This window comes from Drosophila kikkawai, chromosome 3L (assembly GCF_030179895.1).
Source record: "Drosophila kikkawai strain 14028-0561.14 chromosome 3L, DkikHiC1v2, whole genome shotgun sequence".
In the NCBI taxonomy this organism is placed as follows: Eukaryota; Metazoa; Arthropoda; class Insecta; order Diptera; family Drosophilidae; genus Drosophila; species Drosophila kikkawai.
Window position 1 is genome coordinate 11,708,958 of NC_091730.1, and position 22,571 is coordinate 11,731,528.

At 40.5% G+C, this 22,571-nt stretch overlaps 2 protein-coding genes across 6 annotated transcripts; both read left to right on the plus strand.

Moving 5' to 3' along the window:
* Positions 1-217: 217 nt before the first annotated feature.
* On the plus strand, positions 218-12,772 carry frm (farmer). Of its 4 annotated transcripts, XM_017182784.3 has the most exons (10): positions 219-343; positions 6,030-6,162; positions 7,229-7,557; positions 7,966-8,194; positions 8,254-8,757; positions 9,891-9,935; positions 10,020-10,208; positions 10,356-10,409; positions 10,486-10,527; positions 10,590-12,772. In XM_017182784.3, exons 1-10 carry the CDS (start codon positions 320-322, stop codon positions 12,380-12,382), a joined length of 3,342 nt encoding a protein of 1,113 aa, XP_017038273.1. In that variant the 5' UTR covers positions 219-319; the 3' UTR covers positions 12,383-12,772. The 4 variants fall into 4 exon arrangements, with proteins under 4 accessions (XP_070141984.1, XP_017038273.1, XP_070141982.1 ...); XM_070285883.1 differs by lacking the exons at positions 7,229-7,557; positions 7,966-8,194; positions 8,254-8,757 and having other exon boundaries at positions 218-343; positions 10,590-10,847; positions 11,114-11,186; positions 11,488-11,596; XM_070285881.1 differs by lacking the exons at positions 7,229-7,557; positions 7,966-8,194; positions 8,254-8,757 and having other exon boundaries at positions 221-343; positions 10,590-11,186; positions 11,488-11,767.
* A 3,055-nt stretch (positions 12,773-15,827) lies between these two features.
* Positions 15,828-18,097, plus strand: LOC108085985 (shematrin-like protein 1). Of its 2 annotated transcripts, none has more exons than XM_070285980.1 (4): positions 15,828-15,861; positions 15,894-15,978; positions 16,049-16,157; positions 16,391-16,932. In XM_070285980.1, exons 2-4 carry the CDS (start codon positions 15,952-15,954, stop codon positions 16,831-16,833), a joined length of 579 nt encoding a protein of 192 aa, XP_070142081.1. In that variant the 5' UTR covers positions 15,828-15,861; positions 15,894-15,951; the 3' UTR covers positions 16,834-16,932. The 2 variants fall into 2 exon arrangements, with proteins under 2 accessions (XP_070142081.1, XP_017038276.1); XM_017182787.2 differs by adding an exon at positions 17,255-18,097 and having other exon boundaries at positions 15,835-15,978; positions 16,391-16,675.
* The last annotated feature ends 4,474 nt before the right edge of the window (positions 18,098-22,571 follow it).

The following is a 22,571-nucleotide window of genomic DNA, read 5'->3' on the forward strand; positions in this document are numbered from 1 at the left end:
CATCGGTCACCACGGTATGAGCTCTAGTTTAGGCTCCTAAAAGTAACTGCTACTAAACCCCCCAACTAGTGATCTACTATATGGAACTGTACTAATTGCAAGGATAAATAATATGGAATTCTCGAGAGTTCTACCAAAGCCTTGCTATCGTGTGAAAACTGTGTGCCTCTGAAATCCAAAAAATTAATGCGTACAAACATTTTCTTCTTTTTCAAGATTGGAAATTGGATAACTGAGTTTATTCCATTGTAAAATCTAAAATACCTAAATATTTACTGGCGTTCCTTGTGTCAAAAAAACCGTAAAAATTCGTTGCAAAATGGCGCGTGCAGCATTATGCATGGTAAGTTTAAAATATAAAAGGGAAATATTTGGGGAAAATTATAAGAATTAACTTATAAAAATTTTAATTATATATTTAATTTTGTATTTTGGAACTTAACTTTAGTTTAGGGTTTTCTTAATATACTTGTTTTTGGGTTTTCAAATCCCTTTTCTTTTTACACAAAATTTAAATATTATTTCATTTCTTATTTTGTAATAATTTGGAGACACCAAGAGCATTTAGCACTCTGCTAATAATAATGTCAAATATGAAATACAAATAAATATGCGAGAAATACTTCTGCTTCGTTTGTTTGATTACAAAACGAACAATAAATGCATGGCAACCAAGTTTGAAGGCTAGAATATCTGTTAGAGCTCATGACCAATAATAGATGAACGATTTTTTACGATTTTTAACGAGCGTTAACAAGTCCGGGTCAAATTGCAACTATTTCGGTTCAGTTTTTGTTCAAATTTACCCTCTAAATATAAGTTTCTAGCCCTCAACTTGGTAATAATAGTAATAATAATAGTAGCAAGCGACCGGCATTTTCTAGGCAAACAAATAGTACACAAATACCGGCAATTTCGTAATGATCGTAGATACTCTTCTGTTTGCTTAACGCGCGCACAACGCAAAAAAGCGTCTTGCCCAGTTTTTGTGTCTGTTTTTTTCTCGCTGAATTTTTATTGTTGTCATTTGAAATCCAATCGATATTCGTAATTGTGTTGTTTTAGTCAAAGTATATAGAAGACGAGTCAACGGGCAAAAATGTGGTAGCACAAGGGAAAAACGTTAACAATTTTGTTGTTTACCGAATAAAGCGTTAAGAGAGAGTTGAGTTTTGTATAAATGACTTCAAATTATTGCGGATTTCGTATGCAAATTCCGTTGTATCATTTGTAAATGTTTTTTTTTTTTTTGCCTAGATCCGTTTCTGCGAAAGTCCAAGTTAAATTATGAGTCAAGGACTCGCTTCATTAGCAAAGACTATCGCAGCAAAGTGTTAATTTGATTCTTAGATAATACTCATCCCAAGTTGTTAATTGTGTGTTCGGGCTATAAATTCCACCGAAAAAAGTGTGCTTTTATTGGGTGCCATAATGACGCTCTAAGTGAGCTGAGATATCATCTCGATTTGGGCTAGAAAAAATGGTTTTTGTCTCAGGTTCTGTCACCTGCCAAATGCTCCGTGCCTTTGACCCCTTCTTCCCCGTTGGTGGTTAAGCTTTTGGGTTCGGTATTTATCACAACGGCGACCGACAGCCTAAGTCCCTGCTCTGTTCTGGCCAAGATATCTCTGCCAGACACGTACACAAGCAAAAAATACAAGAAAAGGGGGCGAGAAATATTGTTAATGCCCCGCGGCAAGCGTTGACAGGGCATCTCATCTTGGCCCACAATTCTTTTTATTATAAATTTTGGTTCTTCACTTTGGTTGTGCGGAATTTTAAAGAGTGCGCGGAATTTTCATCGCCGCTTTGCTGGCTTGGCTGCAATCTGAGAAGATTTAATCGCTCGTTCAGCGGCCAAGTTTGTGTCATAAAATGGAGTAGCAAAAGTCGAGATTTGCATGACAAACAGCTGGCTTCTGCCGCTAGGCAATTGAAATAAATTGCGGCATTTATAAGGCTGTAAAATAGAGCGTAAAGCGTGTCCATTAAATAGTTTAGCGTCTTACAGTTAGGAGAATTTAGGGGAATTCTTGAGGAAATTGGGTTATTTTTAATGGGTTACCAAAGTTCTTGGCCTCTGAAAAATTCTTAAATTATTTCAACACCCTTTTTACATAAGAGTTCAGGGAACTTTTGTGGCTTCCATTCACTTTTATCGCTCATCAATTTTTCCATTCTTTCTTCTACCCACTTTGACTTTCGATATTTGCTGGCCAAAAGGTTTTTGTTCCCCGCCTCGCATTAATTTATTTTGCTAGCCAATTTTAATACGGAATCTATAGAGATATATGTATCTTTAAGACAAAATCTAGAAATGCAAATTAGTCTCTTGATCGCCTGTCAGCGATTAGGAGAAACAATACTTTATTGGCGATGATGGAGCCTCGCCTGGCGGTGGAAGAGGAAGTCTTTGGGGCTGGTTTAAATAAAAACGAAAACGCTTTGCCAAAAGCATTATATTAGCTTCAAGACAAATGCCAAAAGTTGAAAGTAAAAGTTTTTTTTTTTTTAGAAAATATGATGTCACGCGGCAGAGCCAACGGTTTATTTTTTAATTGCATTCATAAATCAGAACAAGTCGAGTGGAAGTTCACTGACAGCCAGTTTAATGAGCTACACATTCGCCGGACAAATTCCCAGCTTTGTCCGCGACCAAAACACCTGACTAATTCCTTTGCCCAAAAGTCCATCGATGAGGAATGAACTCATTAGCACGGTTCTGCTCTCAAATCTAAATTCTAGATTCGGTGCTAATTAAAGCAGCGTCTGGATTAACTGGAAAATCCATAAGAGCCGAAAAAGGCCATCGCCCATAGCTGGTCAGACCCGTTTCCCCCAGAGATCATATCGATCGAATCGAGAAGTTCTAATAACTTTTATCTCTGCGGAACTTGTTGCCGGGTAGGCTCATTATGAATGTTTCTCTGGCATTTTTACCATCAACGCTTAAAGTCTGGCTTTATGTGCAATATACACATGTTTTTGGGGGGGAATATGCATTTGGAAACACTGACGAATTTCACAATTCCCCAACGGAGTTTCGGTTGGAAAAGAAATTTCACAATTTCTGGGCAGACCCGAAACTGCATCCCACAAATAAAAAAAAAAAAAACAAGGGATAAAGATGTCATCGATTAAGGTCGTTGCATTTTAATTCGATTTATCGAAATAAGAAAAGAAAAAAGATGTGTTTTTCTTGTTCAATTCAAGATACGAGCCGACCTTGAAAAGTATAAATACTTGCACGAAAAAAGTTTCGCTTCGGCCAACCGCCAACCGCCAAAGGGCAAAAGCAGTCAAGAGGCTCCAGCGAAAAGTGTGGGGATATGACTAAACTGGTTTGGGATGATGATGATTATGATTTTGATTATGATTAAGGTGATCATGAGAAGAGGTTGTATTTGAAGTCATGTAAACATCAAGCGAAACAAACTCTTGTGCGTGCGAATAAGTCGATTAATAAATGGTTTTTGCCAGCTCCGAGTTATGCAAAAATGTTCAAGATTCATTGGCTCATTGTGCATACTGGCATACTGGTACACTGAAGAACGCATGCCATGGTTCTCAAGGCGGAGTTACGCTTTTTTTGGGTCACCGCGACAGCCGCCACTCGGCGTGGATGATCTATGCGACTTGGAATTGATTTACTGCATCTGCAACTCGCACTCCTCTCGCACTGTGATGGCTGACACCTCTCATACATATAGGTGGTATTCATATTTGTGGCCCACATTTGTTAGTTGCTTTTTGTGCTTAATTGATTGGCAATTGATTTTGGGGGCTTTGTGGCAGCTCAAAAGCGGGCTTGGCTGCCCCCTTCACTCAATTAAAAGGTTTAATTACGCAAAACAAATTAATTTGTTAGCCTAGTTTCGGAATCAGGGTGAAGTTTACGAGGTTTTTTGGTCGGTAAATGTTTAGCAATGAATACAAAGAAATTTCAAGGAAATTATAAACCCATAAGTATGATTTCTCTCTTAATTCTCTTAAGGTAGAATTCCTAGAACCTTTTAAGAAATTAATTCAATTTAAATCTTAACAAATATTTACTTTACAAGTAGAATTCCTAGAACCTTAAATCCTTTGAGGACTTTAATTCAGGAAGTTCTTTTCCAGCAATTTCTGATCAATTTTGTTGGTTTTATGACTTTCCTAGAACTTGAAAGCCTCCTTGCCTTTATTAACTATTTATAAGCTCTTTCTGGGAATTTTTCCAAGAAAAACAAACCACATGCCATCAATCAATCAATCACTTACAATAGTTTTTCTTGACTTTAACTAAAACGAAAAAAAGTGATTCGGCAATATGTTAGTTTCCCATGAGTTAAAGACAAAGTTTTTGACTTCATAAGCAATCAACGACTACCACTCAGCATGCTAGAAAATCAATAATCGCTGCAAATAATGAAAAACTTTGGTAATATCTAACAACTTTCATTCGCCATTAAAAAATTGTAGAAAAAACACCTATTTTTTTATGAAAAACTTGCCCCGCGGCAACGGTGTCGATGTGGGTGAGATGGAAACGACCTCCGTTGTCAGCAGCTGCTGCTGCATATATCATGGCATAATAAATTAATATCAAACAATTTGATTTTTTTATGGGCTCTGGGATTTTTTCATAATTTGTCTTACTATTGACTAGTGACGGAGATTTTGGAGCACAGCCGAGATTCGGCAACAAATTTGAGACTTGGAGATATGCCAATCAAAAGACAGTAGATGTCTGAAGAAACAGCAGCCACCAATTTGCATTTTCATATTTTTACCTTTTTTTTAAAGGCCGCGATAGGCAAATAAATTGGTTTTATGTGAAATTCATTTGTTTTGTCGCCGCAGTTTTGAGTCATTTTCGGTTTCCTTCACATGGTTTGATTTCCATTTTGTTTGCACCCACAAAAAGAGTGAATAAAAAACTGAAAAAGAAACTAAAGAAACTGAAAAATTATTGACCTTATCGCTGCTATTGAGCATTGGAATCTATGGCGGGTGTTAACCATTGTTTCCCATTTAATTACTGCAATCCCTCCTTAACCTTTAAGGCAAACACACCCTCGCCGAATCGATTTGAGCCTCAATTTGGGCTTGAAGAGATCTATCAAATCATAAACGAATTAATTACTTAGCATAATGCGAAGGTCATTTTCCGCACCTTCCGCAGCTTCCCTGCTCTTTAGCGACATATTTAGGAAATATGACTCGTTTATATACGAATTCTATATTAGGATGTGGCTTATAGTATACTAAATTTCGTAAAAGAACTCGTTTTCACACAAGGAAGTCTTGGCAATGCCGGAACTTGGCTTGATTATATTAACTCTATGGGCAATTTATGCAAATTAGCGAACCAAACAATTTCATAATCTCAGATATTAAGGCGGAGATCTTTGGGCAGATGATCATCCACAGCTTAAGTGGGACAGACAGTTTTTGAGAGCCTCGAAGATAAGTAATGCCATTCGGTAATCGATTTGCAGCTGCCACTCAGAATGCCGACAAGTGCATTTAGAACTGAGCTAATTGTCCATTACTGTCAATGGATGCCAACTGGTTTTTCTTTGGCATTTTCGCGACGTCTGTGACAAATCTCGGGAAATTAGCATGTACGAAAAATCCAGTTCCAAATTGCAAAGGCAAACTGAAAAGAGAAAAAAAGATATTTGACGAGAATGCGGTGTGATTTGATTATTATGCCTTTGACATTTTAGCCAACATTTTTTTGGTGAACGGTTTTTACTCTTCGCTTTGGTTTCGTATTGAACCGGATCTAAATGGCTGCTGATTTGCTCGGGCACACACATAACCGAAAAACGAGCTCAAACTTCCAAGTCTTGACTCATCTCTCCCCTCGACCAGGGGTATATGTATGCAAATTGAGCCCAGCCGAGTCAAGACTTAAATCTTGAAATTTTTTTTCTTATTTTTTTTTGGGGAGGAGGCAGCGGAGGCGTGCCATGAATGTGACAAATCTTTTCGACAGCTGCAAGTTTGTGTGTTCATTATTAATTATTCGTCTTCTCTTTCAGGCCGTCGCTTGCATCTTCTTGGTGCAATGCGTCTACTCTCAGAAATACGATTCTGAGAACCGTCGTCTGATTCTCGACATCAACGACCAAAAGACAACGAATCAGCAATACTATTCGTCAAACTTTGACACAAGTAAGTGGACCCGTTTTGCAATTTTACTACTCTAAGCCGCTTGAAACCATTCCAAAAGAAACATTCGAAAAATATTAAAACCCAAAACCCATTAACTATGTAAAATCGTATCCATATCGTAGATATGTATTCTAGATAAATCCCCATCCATGCAGCTAGTTAGTTCTTGTTTTTTCGTTAAGTAGCTAAACAAATTGGCAAACGAATTGTTATTGTTACCGTAGTTGTTAGTAGTAGTACCTTAGTAAGTAAGTATTTGTACTATCCCCCTTCCCCCAAAAACCCCCAAACTCTGATAGTTCCAACCGACTTACATTCATTAATCTATACTCCAAATCGAAACAACAACCAACTGTAGAAACCCTTCTATATATAAACATTTATATATACACCTCCGTAGCAGCTTACTAAACTCACCCAGTAGAAACCGTAGTCTGCGTCGTAGCTATACTCAAATTGTAAATATATATACACGCTCAACAATCAATCAAACCATTTACCTATATCTCTCTATACCTCTCTTATTCTATGCTACTTTCTACTCCTACGAATATTTATACACTTCCTTCAACAGTTTTATGTAGGCATTATTGCTCTTCGGTGGCCAAAAGGTCTACATGAAACCTCTTTAAAAATGCTTCGCATACTCATAACTCTACCTCACCACCTCGAAATTGATTACTTCAGACAAAACCAGATAAAAAAAAGAAAATAAAAAATAAACCCCCAAAACAACAACACACACAACAAACACCAACATTTTCCTTCAACGAAATATCATCTGATTAGGCTCTTTGTGAAACTACTTTCAGTTACAGCGCCCTTTAAGAGATGTTAGTTCAAAGTCAAAGTTAGTCGAGAGTCTAGGGTTCATTTTCAGGTCCTCAAAGCAAACACTCCTCCAAGCAAACCACACAAAATCACGCAAAATAAAACAACCAAAAACGTTATACTCTAAACATTACCTACTCTTCCAAAACCAAAAACCAAAATCAAAACAACCCAAAACCAAACCCAAAAACCAAACCAAATCAACACGAACATGATCATCATCATCCCCCAAAAGACGCCTATCGGTATGGCTACGATGTCGGCAAGACCGGCAACTTCCATCACGAGACCCGTGGTCCCGACGGCGTCACCTATGGCTGCTACGGCCTCATCGATCCCTACCACCTGCTCCGGGCAACACACTACGTGGCCGATGCCCACGGCTACCGCACTGTTGAGCCAGAGAAGCCAGTGGAGACCTTCCCACCGCATTTGTACAAGGAGACTGATGGAGGTCCCTCGGAGCCGGGCATTCTCCTGCAGTGGGACGAACTCTACTTCCCCATTGGGTGTGGCAAGTTCGCTAATGGCGCCCAACATGGAGTTCCCTACTTCATCGGCGATGTAAGAGGGTGAAGGAGGAAGTCCCCAAGGAGGCGGTTCCTAATTGTTTTCTAGAATTGTGATTTCCGAAAGGCAGATGAAACAGGGTTTAGGATGAATTCTTAGTGCTGAGTTCAAAGGAATCCTTGATATTTCTTTAGAAAAGAGTCTCACATCAACTTAATATATTTCACTTATAAATATTCCTTAAAAATAAGACGCCATTTCTGAGTAGTAAATGGAACATACTTTTTAAAATTAATTTACAGAATTAAAACTTTAGAAACTATTTCAAAAAACAATCTAGTTTTAGCTTCGGAAAACAACTAAAAATCAAATACTTTACCTTTCGGTTAACTAAATTCTAAAAAACGATAAGGAACTCACCCTCCCGGGGGAAACACACTTCTGACTAGCGATATTTTGCAGTACAAGGCCAAGGAGGGTAGCAACGATGCGATACCATCGTTCTCCGTCAATATTCCCGTGCTGAAGGGCTCCGACCAGAAGAGTCTGCCCATCCACAAGCCCACAGGTCCAATTGTGCCCCAGGGCACGGGGATCTTTGGCACAGACAAGGGACACTCCGATCACAGCCATCCCGGGGATCAGGCGCCGTCCTTCCATTCGGTGAACACCCTGCTACCAGGCAGCAACAGTGAGCACTCCAGCCATCCAGAAGGCATACCCGCGATTGCAGTGTTTGTGTTCTTTTAGATGATGGCCAGTACGTGCCGGATAATAATCCCTACCAGCATGTGGTGGGACCCAATGGCGGCAACGGAGGCAGCGGCTCAGGCGGCGGCTTCGGTGGAAACGGAGGCGTCGGCGGCTTCGGTCCCAATGGACCAAATGGTCCCAATGGACCGAATGGACCCAAGGGACCGTTTGGTCCACCGGGACCACCGGGACCGGTCGGCGCGGGAGGAGGAGCCTCAGGAAAACCGGTCTACAGGGACGGCGATCGTACAGGCACCGGCAGCGGTTCCGGAATCGGTTCCGGCGATCGCTACACCACCGGAAAAGGCGGTGCAGCCGGCTCCGGTGATCGCTATACCACCGGAAACGGTGGCGGCATTGGCGGTGGCGATCGCACGGGAACGGGTAGCGGTTCCGGAATCGGCGCCGGCGGCCAGTATCGGCCGGGCAATGAGGGAACCTACACGAGCACCTACACGCACACAGAGACCGGTTTTCCTGGGGCCATCGCATATCAAGCAGGTTAGCCCTCCAACGATTTACTACGAATTACTGGAGAGCAAAATTTGAACGAGCTGCGGCCGTGGCTGTAAATGTGGCGGATGTGGATGGGAGCGGATGAAGTGTGCCAATCGAAGGTTTTATGACATCGAGTGATTCCCCCATACGACTGTGCGTGCGATCAGTTCGTTCAAATTTTCCTCTTCAAGGCTTCCTCCTAGCTGTAAGAGTTCTTTTGCTAAATTATCCGTATGTCTCTTTTACCTTAATTTAAACTTTAAACTATTTTAAGGATCTCTTGTTTATTTTCAGCCAAGAAACCAAAATGATTTCTGAACCGTAAATGCACTTGCATAACTTTAAATTTGCAAACAAGTTCCTAGGGAACAATATTACACACACCAAACACACCCACACACATATATAAGCTAGGCAATTGTAGGGCACGTTTTTTGATTTTTTAGTTATCCTTTATTATCAGAGCACCTCTCCCAAGAGCGCACAATCCCGATATATACCTCTTTTTCTATATATATTTATATCCTCACTTTCTATCCTTTCTGCACAAAAAAAGTTATCGAATTGAATCGAACCGAAGATCAGCGTTATATCACTCATTTGCTTGCACCGATCCCACAAATACACACCCCACATCCTACACACCCTACACACCCACACTCCACTCCATTTATGATAAAAAATAATTACACAGCACATGAAATTGTAGAAAAAAAACCCGCTTGAGCAATGACTACTAACCAACTCTATAACTGCCACTAACCGTTATTATCTGTGATTTATGATTTGTGTCCGGTATTCGGTTTATACTATATATTCCTCCTGATCCCCGTAACCCCCAGATCCATAGTTTGATACTAACTCCATCCTACTTGTTTGCTTTGTTGTTATGATTTTTGTCCTGGTGTCGGCCTAGACCGTTTAGCATGTAAACGTATTTTGAATGTACACTTAGTTACGTAGATCAGTTTTAGATAAATATTAAAAAAAAAAACATTGTAGTAATTAATAGTAATTAAAAATCTAGTAAAAATCGTAGACAGTATCTAGTTAAATCGTGAGCATGTGGAAAGTCCCTTTCTTAATGCAACGTTACTAATCGAAATGTATTTTTATGATCTTCAAATCCACTTTAGATAACGGTAAATATAATGGCAATGGTAACGACGGACGCTATTATGGTGAGTTATCCTTCAGAGATCCTTAATTATGGGATTGCTTGATTACAGCAAGGATATATACTTATGTTTGTCTTTTGATTACAGGTATTAACGATGGCAAATATTATCACGATGATTCTGGCAAATATGTGCACGTTGAAGGCCCCACTGGTCCACCGGCACCCCCATATGTCCACGTTGTTGGACCCGAGGGCGGATTCGGCGGTAATGGCGGCAAGGGAGACGGCGGCGGCGTAGGCCCAGGCGGCCCAGGCGGTCCCAAGGGACCTGGCGGTAAGTTATCTCGACAAAACCTATAATAAAATTACTAAAACTGCTTAAATTATACCTAAAAAGTTTACAAATGGGGCTTCTAATTATAAAAAATTAACTCCACGCAATTTATATTTTTATTTACTATAATTTTCCTCTTATTCGTAGGCCCCAAGGGACCCAACGGACCCCCAGGACCTCCCGGCCCACCCGGCCCTCCAGGTAAGCTTTTGAGACCTTCCAAGGTCCTTGAGGTTTCTAGTAGCAGAGTTTAACCCACTTAAAAACGATCATTCAGGACCTCCCGGACCCAAGGGACCTACTAAGCCCGGACCTAAGGGTGAGTTTAAGAAAATAAAAAAGAAAAGAAGTTGGAATTAAAAATTCTTTTATCCTTCGTAGGACCCTTCGGACCTCCCGGCCCACCCGGACCACCTGGACCCACTCGTCCCGGCCCATACGGACCACCCGGACCTCCCGGCCCAACTCGTCCCGGCCCACCAGGACCTCCCGGACCAACTCGTCCCGGCCCACCAGGACCTCCGGGCCCAACTCGTCCCGGACCTCCGGGCCCAACTCGCCCAGGACCACCGGCACCGCCCAACGATCCCCGGTACTCGGACAAGGAGACGCCCGGCTATTTGCCACCAGACCAACCGGGTAAAATCTCGAAACCACCAGCACCCCCATCCCACTCACAAGTCATTGCCATTGAGCCACCGAGCAAGCCAGTTTTTAAGCCGAATTACGAACACAACAATGATTATGTGCATAAGCAGGTGCCCGTAACGACAAAGCCACCACTAACCTATATTCCACCTTCTTTCCCTCCCAACACTCCAAAACCCTATGTTCCCGCTCCCGTTCCCGTTTCCGTTCCGCCATCCCAAAAAATAACCACCACCACCACCACGACGATCGTACAGCCAAAGGTCCCGGCTATCACTATTAAGAAGGATACGCCAGTTAAGAGCGTTACGCCACCGCCAGTGACAACGGGTAATATTGAAAACCATACGTACCTACCACCGCCACCGCCGACGCCCAAATACGTAATCAAGACCTCGACCCCGACTCCCATTTCGATACCGATCCAATACACTCCCTCGACACCGAGACCCTTCGAGAAGGTGAACACCGCACCGCCTCAGATTCAGTACCATACGCCACAGGTGCCTCCGGTGCCTGGCTATACTGTGACCAAGACGCCGACCAGCCCCCCGACATATAGACCACAAGCCTACGTCGAACCGAAAGTAACGCCTCGTCCCTCTCCACCATTGCATGTGCCGTCGATCAGCGACCAGTCCTGTGTGTGTAACGCCGATAAGACGCACTCATCAAGAAACACCCTTACCTCCACCACCACCACTAGCACCACAACCAACACGAACTCCTATCCCAATCCCGCCTCTGTTGACTTTAACAAACAATTCTCCGGCTTCAACGGACAAGCGAACTTCGGCAGCATAATAAACGCCATGTCACTAACCCAACTGCCGGTGATACCTCAGGCGCCCGGACAGCCGGCCTTCTATCCGCCGGACAAGATCCCCAAGGGCGCCGTCATTGCTCTGATGCCCGTGGTGATCCTGCCGCAGGAGTATTATTCTAGCTGCGAGGAAAACTCCGTCTACCAACACTCGAACATCGATCCCTTCCCGCTGGGCGTTCAGCCGGCGTCCTTTAGCCTCCACTCCGTGCTAACGGGTTCGGCGCCAAAGGATCAGTGCATGTGCCCCTGCTCCTGCACTCAGAATCTGCCTGGAAGGTTGCACAAGAAGCGCGAGGCCAGCGATGCTGAGGTACCCGCCGAACCCGAGGCATCTGAGAAGGTGGAAGTCAAGGTTGAGCCCGTAGCAGCGGCCTCTGAGGAAGTGAAGGTCTCTGTCTCCGAAGAGTCCAAGGTGAAGGTTGAACCTGTGGCTGCAGCCTCCGAGGAGGTTAAGGTACAGGTTGAGCCTAAGCCTGCGGCCTCCGAGGAGGTGAAGGTGCAGGTTGAGCCCAAGCCTGCGGCCTCTGAGGAGGTGAAGGTGCAGGTTGAGTCCAAGCCTGCGGCCTCCGAAGAGGTGAAGTTGCAGGTTGAGCCCGTGGCAGCCCCCTCCGAGGAGGTCAAGGCCAAGGTTGAGCCCGAGGAGATCAAGATACTGGCCGACCCCAAGCCAGAAATCAAGGCGACTAGCGAGACGAACTAAGACAAGGACTACGAAAACCGCAACCAACCAACCTAAACCCTTCCCAGATCCCGCTTTATCCAATCCCAACCTCGATCCTACCTCCCAAAAAAACAAAACTAAACCTAGTCTAAGTGTTTTTAGTGTCTGCCAGGCAGGGCCAACCAGCATTTAAGATGGGCAAATCGACGGAGAGCCCGGGTTATGTGTTCGCTTCTTGTGTTATTTGAATTTCGACAGCAATTTTGGTAAATGCACTCCAGACCGCCTGTCCAAGACGAGATATATCGGCGCTCTCTATGTATAATTCCTCTAAATTTCTATTTGTAAAACAAAACGCTTCCCTTGAGAGCACTGAGAATTGGCAAAAAGAGAATATTGTTTGTGACATGTTGTTTATTATGCATTTGTGTATGCTTTTTATTTTTTATGATTTCGTTCGGTTTTATTTCTTTATGATTTTTTTATCGACTTTAGTTCTTAGTTTATTTAATGTCTACTCTAATAATGATTGAGACGGAATATTGAATTGTTATGTCAAGAGAGAAATATTGAAATTAAATAAAAATTAAGAAAAAAGTTTTGGTTGTTTTCTTGGTTTGTTTGCCTCAGTGGGGTTAATTGGGCTGGCAGCTAATATGATTTAAATAAAATTTAAACAAAATGAAACCTTGTGGGATTTTGTATTTTATAACAATAAGTGAGAAAGTTTAAAAGAGATAGTGAGAAATGGAGATATTCAGAAAGAAAGAGTGAGAAAGAAAACAAGAAGCAGTCATAGCGACAAATCACTCATACGACATGTAGATTCAATCGATTATGACCAAATTAAAATTTTAAAATAAAGCTAAATCTCAGATTCTAAAAATGCTTATACATATTTTACAAAAAAACGAACGTGAGGAAATTTTCACAATATTTTCCGCTGGCGGTTTTATGAAGGACAGACAAGGAGGGCAACATAGAAGGGCATATGTATATTATTTAGAAAATTATAGTACACAGCAGGGGTATTATTAATATTAAATACATCCTTGATCTAAGATAACTAAATTATATTATTGAGTCTTTTAAACTCAATATATTAAATTTGAAATTAAAAATGGCAGTCTGAATTCTTCGCAATTTTGGTTTGGATATTTGTAAAATATAGACTGGCCAGTGGCGCCCCAAACGGCATTTGGTGCCTTACTATATTTAAAGTCAAGCTAAAGATATGCCTAAAATTATGCTATACATACAGCGGAAAGGCAACTGTTTTATATTAAATTTGTGACTAAAAAATGTAGTAAATGTAGCTGAAAAATATTTTAAACAGCATCAATTAGTAACAACCGTTTGTAGTTTCATTTACAACTTTCTTGAAAGCATCTTTATATTTTCTTTACGAAATTTTAGGCAAGGTCTAATTATAATTTATTGAAAAGAAGACTCTCGTCTCTTAGTAACCTATTACTGCCCGTTCTCCTCTCTTGATGCCCACAAAATGTAAGAGCAAACATTGTGTTTTCCAGGAATCCAAAATTTGAAATTAAATCTTTATAAAAATATAAGTGAAAATTATGTTAATAATGACTTGTGTATACCGCAATCGTTGACGCCTGACAAGCACTAATGGTCAGTCACTCAGGGTATATAAGACACAAGTTTTATGTTGAATTAATAATAAATAAAAAAGTAAGTTGTAGTCTTTTCTCATTCAAAAGAGTTGAAAGCAAGTTGATGCTCATTAAGAATCATAAAGGGATATATATTTTTGTATTCTCCAGGGTTCGTTAGCGTCGACTTCCTTATTCTTAGCTTCATCTGGTTCTGGTTCATTGTGCCTAAAATGGTCTTTCTCGACATGAAATATCTCCCAACGAAATGTCCCGCCCCCCTAGAATCAGCTCGGCTCCTCTTCCCCTGTTTCCATTTGGAGTGGTTTGCAATACAGGAAAATTCCAGCTAGGCGGCAGCTCCTTGGAAATCAATAGACGAACACAACGAGGGAGCGAAGCCAAAGTGAAATGGAGACTTTTGTTTATTTTTTGTTATTCTGCTTCAATGTTATTCCGGTAGAAAGGTAAGTACATAATGGAATTCAAGCCAACCAAAATGCCTTTAATGTAAGAAGGCTTGGCAAATATTCGCCTCGAGCTAAGGTGTAACGGAGCAGTAATTTTATTGACATTTATTGTATTATTTAGGCATACATTTTCGTGCCAAAATAGAGTAAAACTTAAGCAAACAAGAACACGTGTCTATTTGATTTTGCCCAGGGACTAAATTAAGCAATTTAATGATATTTTTATAAGGGTTAATAAGTTAGGAAATTACAATGCTTTAATAATAAGTTATTCCAAGAATTCATATTAAAATTTTAAAGGAATTTGTATCAATTTAAATGTAATTCCCTTAAAGATGTAACCATTTAGGTCAGTTACCATTGCACCTTGAGAGCCTAACCCAGTTTTTTTTTGGCTACATTTTACAACTTTGTCAAGTCAATAACTGAAGAGTTGCAATATACCCGCATATGCCGCCAAAATACCCGACACTTTTCACACATTGTTTCTTTTTCTTTCGCAGCTTTTGGGCTTATAGGTGGAGGTCAAAATTCGGGTGAAGACAAATATGCTTTCAGATAATTTCCAAATCTTTCTAGTCACCATCGCCAACTGGAGTTTCATGAATGAATTTACAACCGCTCAAGGTCTTCACGCGGTTATGAAATATATATTTTTGGTTCTGCCGGCGATAACCTGAGGATTATGCAAGAGAACAAAGTGAACAAAGCTACAAAGAGTCAAATAACGTAAATATTTAGACAACAAACTTTCTGTAGATAATTGGAATTAAAGATATACTAAGCAAGCACGACCTGGGCCTCTCATTCATGGCGGACTGGCGGTAAAACTTGAAAGAAATGCGATCCGTGAACTTAGGGTAAATATTAAATGGTTCCACGGGGCGGTGTTTTTGCTGTCTTTGTTGCATTTGTATTTCTTTCTGGTTTCGGTTTTGCTATTTGTGTTTGCCAAAGTTTCAGAGAAGGCAAATAGCTAAAATTAAACTCAGCTCACGCACCGGCAAGTTGGGGCATTTATTTTGTCACCTGCCTGGCCAAATTGAGAATATTACTCGCATTATTAATAATAATGCATAATCGCTGGCAGCAAAGGTCTCACAGAATTCTCGTAGAACTCTTTAGGGCTGGATTCCCACCTGTGGAGTCGGAGTTTTTGCTTTGCCCACCGCCAACTGGGCGTATGAGTAATAAAGCCGAGCTCGGCTAAAGTGTGACAAGTGAGCGAGAGTGGGAGGCTTTGTTTTATTTTGTTTTTGTTTTTGCCTTTGTTTTATTTTGTTTGGTTTGTTTCAACGGCGACGGCGACAGCGACTTCAAGTTGAGCGTAGCAACTCAGCCGGAAAATGAAAAATATAAATTGGCCTCTCGTCTGAGAAACAGAATTATTTAACGTCCAACAACCGTGCCAAGCAGTTGTCTTGGTTTCCAAAGCTCTCTGTCGTCTTCTTCTGATAAGTTTTCAGTGTTTTGTTCTGATTTGTTTCCTTTTTAAAAATAGTAAAGGCAGCGCAGCATCACCATGTTCATCAAGCTATTTATGCTAATGGTGAGTGCTCAGAGCGATATCCAATTTGTCTTGATACCTGAAAACGAGAGCCCTTAAAACCGTATTCCAGCTGGCCGTGACAGGAGCCTTGAGTGCCGTCCGGCCGGAGAATCATGTGGCAGCAACGGAGGCCAGGACAACGACAGGTGACCTGGCCACCGCTGAGACTTCAGCCAAGTGTAAGTACAGGGGATTATTGGGATTAAGAAATGGGGAAACATGGGGAAGCAGCAGTAAAACGGGAATATGTATGTGCTTTAGTTTAGCAAAGTTGTAATATTAATTAGATTAACTAAACTACAAAATGTGGAAATGTGGCTATCAGCTTCCCTTAAAGATTTGTTCTTTTAAAGTTCTTATATTTAAAATAAATAAATATTAATTTATGTCTTGAAATTCCCACCCTTCTCAGTGCTCAATCTTTTTGGAACCGGCACTGGTTATCCCAGTTATGGCTACAACTACAATCGTCCTACCACCGGCTATTATCCTGGCTATCCCAACACGAACTACTATGGAAATTCCAACTATTATCCCGGCTCGGGCTATGGATCTTCCAGCTTCTATCCCAGCCAAGGCTATGGATCAACAAACTACTATCCGAGTCAGGGTTACTATCCCAGCAGCGGCTATTATCCCACCACGAACATCCTGGGAACTCAGGGAGGCGGCTATGGTGGATATGGAGGCTATGGAGGTAATGGCGGCTTTAGGCAATATTCGGGTTATTGGCAGCGCGACTATCAGGGGCAGAGGAATCGAGGCTATGCCTACTACGACGACACCGATCGATATGGCCTGCCCCTGTCCAGGGATCGTGGCTACGGCTCGAGCTCGTATCGCGGCTATAACTAACATAAGTATCTGGCCTTGTGTGTGCTCGTCTGTGTGTGTTGTTAATGCTTTTTGTTACTGCTTTTCGCCCCGCCTAACCACTAATAAGAATAAAACCAAAGTGTATCTCAACTGCTACTAATTTAATGTGTAAGCTGACGCTTTGGCTTTTTGCGCTTAATTAATTTGCCTCTAGGTTACATTCAAATTACCTGCGGACACGCCCAATTGCACCCTCAAATTTGTCCATTTGTCATTCGTTCATATTCATGGGCTCTCCGGCTCGTTGAATTGTCTGGCAAATTAATTGCATTTTTGCAGCTACGGCCAAAAAGTTGGCTACGAATTTGTTGGCTAACTGGGGGCGTCTCGCGTTGCCAACTTCTTGCTGACTGGTGGTTTCACCCGTTCTCTTACTCTCTGTCTCCATTTCAATTTGCAGGCTATGTGCGCACCACTTTCGGCTAACACAGTCATGTGGGAAGACCGACAAGAACTTAACCAAATGCCACGCTCCAGCACGCAACAAAATCCACAAAAACCAACAAACAAAAAAAGATCGTAAAACTTATATAAGCAATTTATTAGGAAGCACATCATCCCGAGATGTTAAAGCACGGCTGTAACCTTCAACTTGGAATATTCGGCGGCTGCAGTCGAGCAGCCACACAGTTGGCTTCAAGTTTCTGCCCGGAGACAAAGTCTTGGTCTTAAATTTTAAGTAAAGTCGTGTTTATGTTTTTCCATTCCCTCCTCTGCTGCTGCTGCTGCTGTTTGCTGCAAGCTCGTAAATGCAGCGGAGCAAACTTTTCATCGGAATTTTCCCAGGGAACATGCTGGCTCGAGGGGTTTTCTCCTTCTGCTGCGAGCAATTTGTGATAAGCTAATAGATTTTCCTTGTTAAATACAGCCATATTTTACGGACAATTTTATGTGAGGCCCTACGAAAATTAATTAAGCGAAATGTAGCTCCGCAAGTCATACAAAAGAATATTAACAAGAAAGGAAGCTAACTTCGGCACGCCGAAGTTTGTATACCCTTGCAGATTGGTTTTGATGTTTATTTTATAGATTTAAATGCTGAAAACACTCACAAAACAGAGTTTCATTACATTTTACCTATACTTATTATGTTTACAGTTTGACAGTTACAGTTTTACATTCTCAGCTTTATATATTTTATACATTTACCGATCGCTTCTATGGCAGCTATAAGATATAGTTGTCCGATTTTTATGAAATTTATACCAAAATTCTAGAATAATAAAAAAAACGTATATCTCAGAGTAAATAAAAATGCGTTGAAAAACAACGAAGCTATAATTTTATTTCTATTAATTTCTCGATCGTTCCTATGGCAGCTATATCATATAGTCGTCCGATTTTCATAAAATTTTTACCAAAATTCTGGAATAATATAAAATGGCTATATCTCAAAAATGATGCAAAAATATTGAAAAACAGCCAAGTTATACTTTTTTTTCTAAAAATTTATCAAACATTTGTATGGCAGCTATATGATATAGTCGTCCGATCCGGCCCGTTCCGACATATATAGCAGTGAGAGCATATAGAAGACTATATGCAAAGTTTCATTCAGATAGCTTTAAAACTGAGGGACTAGTTTGCGTAGAAACAGACAGACAGACAGACGGACAGACGGACAGACAGACAGACGGACAGACGGACAGACAGACAGACGGACAGACGGACATGGCTAGATCGACTCGGCTGTTGATGCTGATCAAGAATATATATACTTTATAGGGTCGGAAACGTCTCCTTCACTGCGTTGCAAACTTCTGACTGAAATTATAATACCCTGCAAGGGTATAAAAATTGCTTGAAATAAGACAAGTTCGGTTATTTTTTTAAATATTTAAACCATGCCACACTTGATGGTTAACTTCTTTAAGGGAAATATTCAAACATGAAGCACTCAAGCCTGGGAAAAATATTTGCCCTAACTTTCTCAGCACTTTCCTCTCGTTTGTGGGAGTAACCATTTACTTTTATAGTTTCCTAAGAAGAACTTCAAGAAATGGTAGAAAATAAAAATTAAAGTATAAACCTGCACCGAACACCAAGGTAAAATATATGGATATTTATTTTTCTTGTTCAAAGCCCAAGGCATCTTGCACTAAATTTAATGGGCAACTTTTTAAGAATCACAAAACACACCTTGGGCTATTAAAAAACTAACAAAAATATTTGAGCACTTTCAAAAAGCCAAAGATGTTAAATCAAAGTCGAAGCCTCCGCAATTTTTTGCAAATCATTGAAATCATAAAAAGAGCCATCATCAAATGGAATTATAGGAAATTTAAATGGCAAGAAAAAACAATTAAAAATGTTTCCCTTTGAACAGGCACACAAGCACACATGACAAAAATTCTTAAATACGAACTGTACATATTGGCAAATTTTTCCATTCATAAAATCTGTGACTTTTTAATCTATTTGCTCATTCATTTGTCTCTTTTGGCTGGTTCCATTGAATGCGCGGCTTCCTTCCGTGCAGCCATAAAAACCCAAAACAATTCCAGCAGAGATACAAGATACACAGATACATAACTTGATGTGTAAATACCAAAAGCATTTCATATGGAATTTTTTTTTAAAGAATTTTATCTCCAAATTGTTTAGACTTTGCACAGCAGAGAATTCTCCGGTCATTAAAGCACACAAATTATGAACAAATGCTATTGAGAGAATTGTAGCATTATTTTGTTTTGGTCTTCATTTATTCCTCACTGTTTATTATCGCGGCGCTGCGCTGTGCTCTACAGCAAAAGGCAAATAGAAATAATTAAGCCGCGCGAACTACAATAAATAAAAATAAAGAAAACCTATAAAAAAGAAATATACATATATCTCTGGGAATATTTATTTGCCGGGCGGCCCGGATTAAATGCCGGCATCGGGCATCGTTGAAACCTAATGTTAACAACATTTTAATTAACGAAACCAGCAGCGGCAAGCGACAAATAACAACGCCACAGCCCACAAATAATGCAAAAATTATTGCATATAATTGCCGGGGATATTGGATAAATGAGCACCGCCTCTTCAGTTTACTCTGTGTAAATATTTGCCTGGCATATATTTCGAGACACAAAGGGCAAAAGGGAGAAGTGGGTGGATGAATTTAATAAATAAGCGAATAAAATTGCAATTTCTGTAGACTTTTCCTACGCTGCCAATCGACGCAATTCCGTGGCTCAACGCAAAAGGGCACGGTGAAGGAAAACTAATGAAATGCCGGGCGAAACTTTCCCAAAGAAAAACAAATGAAAAGGGTCGAACTGTTGGAAATTGTTGTATAATTTAAAAATTTCATCTAGCCAGTTTGCAGGAAATAACCGTACCCGCAGGCTGCTTCAGCTTTTCGACACGTTCTTATCAGTCCGGAAAAAGGACTTTCTCCTTTTCCTTGGCCTCGGGAAAATGGCTCAAGTTTTTCATGACAGTTCATAATTTGCCACAGCTGCTGCTCCAAACAGAAACTGAGACCAAGTGTGGTAATTGCAGAGGGACAAACTTCCAATTGAGCTCAAATAGCGTGCGAAGGTGGCGGAAAACCGCGATGGAGTAAGTCCAAGTCCAAGCACCAAGTTTCCCAAAGATTTTCCCTTAGCATTGAGAAACTCTTGGCCACTGATTTTCTATCGGCTGCTTAAGGCGGAAATGGAAATTTAAGCGTCCACAATAAACCCATTTTCTGGCCTATCAAAAACACTGGCAGGTTGCAAATTGAATTGCCAAAAATTTGACATTTTCAGTAACTAATAGACAGCGCTTGCCCAAGAGAGAGAAAGAGAGAGGCATTGTTTTAAACGTATTTTTTGGCTCAGAAAGAGGGTCAAAGGTCGCCTCTTAAATTTATTATAATCCCATGCGTCAGCTTCTGTTTCACAACTGCAGTGCAAAAAGGGGTTTTCAATCAATTTGTGTAACAGAATTATTCAACAACCTTTTGTAGTCTGCCTGAAATAAATGGAAAATGCCTTAAATCTTTCTTTATTAACAGCTTTTCCAAGCAAAGAACCAAAGGCAGGATTTGTGTAATAATTTAACTTAAACTTATTGAGTTAAGATAAAAGCAGTAGGAAGGCCAAAGGCTATATATTGAATTTCTAGAAATATTCAAGGCTACAGCTTTAAAAAGTAGTTTTTTGTTTGATTTTTGTTTAAATTTTTTAACTACTTAACAAGATTTAAATGTTCATAGATCATGAAACCCTACATTTTAAAATTCCCTCACTTAAAATTAAAATTCAACTCACATAACTTACGTTCAGCTGCACCAACAAAATGGACACTTTTGTATCGCCATATCGCACAACCGATGCTAATCAACAATTAGATGCTTTTTTTCTGCTCCAAATTATATATAGTAAAACAAAAAACTCGCTTTCGTCGGTTTTTTTTGTTTAGATCGTGGTCTTTCAGCTAATTTTATACCGCGTTGTCTTTTGAGCTGGCTTAAAGCCTAAAGCGAGTTCATTATATGGCATGCTTAACTAATTAGCACCTGGACCGGCGCCACGTGCTTCAGATATTATGGTGCACCCAGGGGGAGAACAGGTCCAAAGATCAGAAAACCCAAAACACGACACTGAATATCTTCAAAAAGGGAGAGCTGGGCAATGGAAAACAGGGAAAGCCAATTTGGGTGACTGATTACAGCCCGGCTAACCATAAATTGTAGCTGCACTCCCCTGGCTAATGATAAACCTTAGCACGTGCCGTCGGAAGGAAGCCAGACTATAAATGATTCAAAATCATTATCATATCGCGCCCCGATTTGTTTTGTTTGTGTTTCCCATTAACAGAAAACAAGAGGAATAGACAGAGCGAGGGGCCAGAGGCGATAAATGCGGCGTAAACGCAAAAGGGGGCCTCAGTTTAAGCCATGTAATTTATTACAGATAAATCAAAACAAATCGCTTGTTAACATTAGCCATTCGCAGTCGAGCGGAATTTATGCATAAATGCATTTAATTATATGCGTAAAAAAAGTACCCCTTAACGAGAAATCGATTTTGAGGGGTCTGATTTAAGGCGAGTTCGAAATGGATAAACCTCAATTTGGCCATTTTCATTCACTCGAATTCGATGGAGAAGTGGAGGCCATAAAAAACACACTTCACAAGTCAAATAATCATAGAGCAAAGCCAATGCCAGACAGGTGAATCGATCAATTTCTTTTGTACATACATAAAAAAGCGCCTGTTCAAAAGGAGAAAATGCGTTATATACCGATTTATATTGGGTTTCATTTCGATGATACTTGGCGTTGGCAAATGAAAATGTTCTCGGGGCAAGTTATTTAAACTCAATTCAGTTCGAATCGAAGGTCCACTGAGGAGACGACACAAAATACGCCAAGCTAATAATTAAATTAATTAAAACAATTAACAGAGTTGTGGCGAAGCTTCAAGCTAAGTTTTCTAGTCTCGATGATAATGCGAATTTAGTTAAATTAGTTTGTATTTAATTCAATTCGCACTCGAACACTAATGGACGCCATGATGCCAGCGACTCGAAATCTGTTCGAATAACAATCTTAAGTATGTGTGGAGAGCGATACGATGGCAATGTAAGATCTCCTGCTAAATTACACACTTTTCAGCGAATTTATTTCGTTAATTGGCGGGCCGGGCCAGCTGCTAAGCAAACAAATTGATTGAAGGCAAAGTTTGAGCCAGAAGTTGTCTGGGATATTCACTCGATTTGGGGTAAGTGAAAGGCAATTA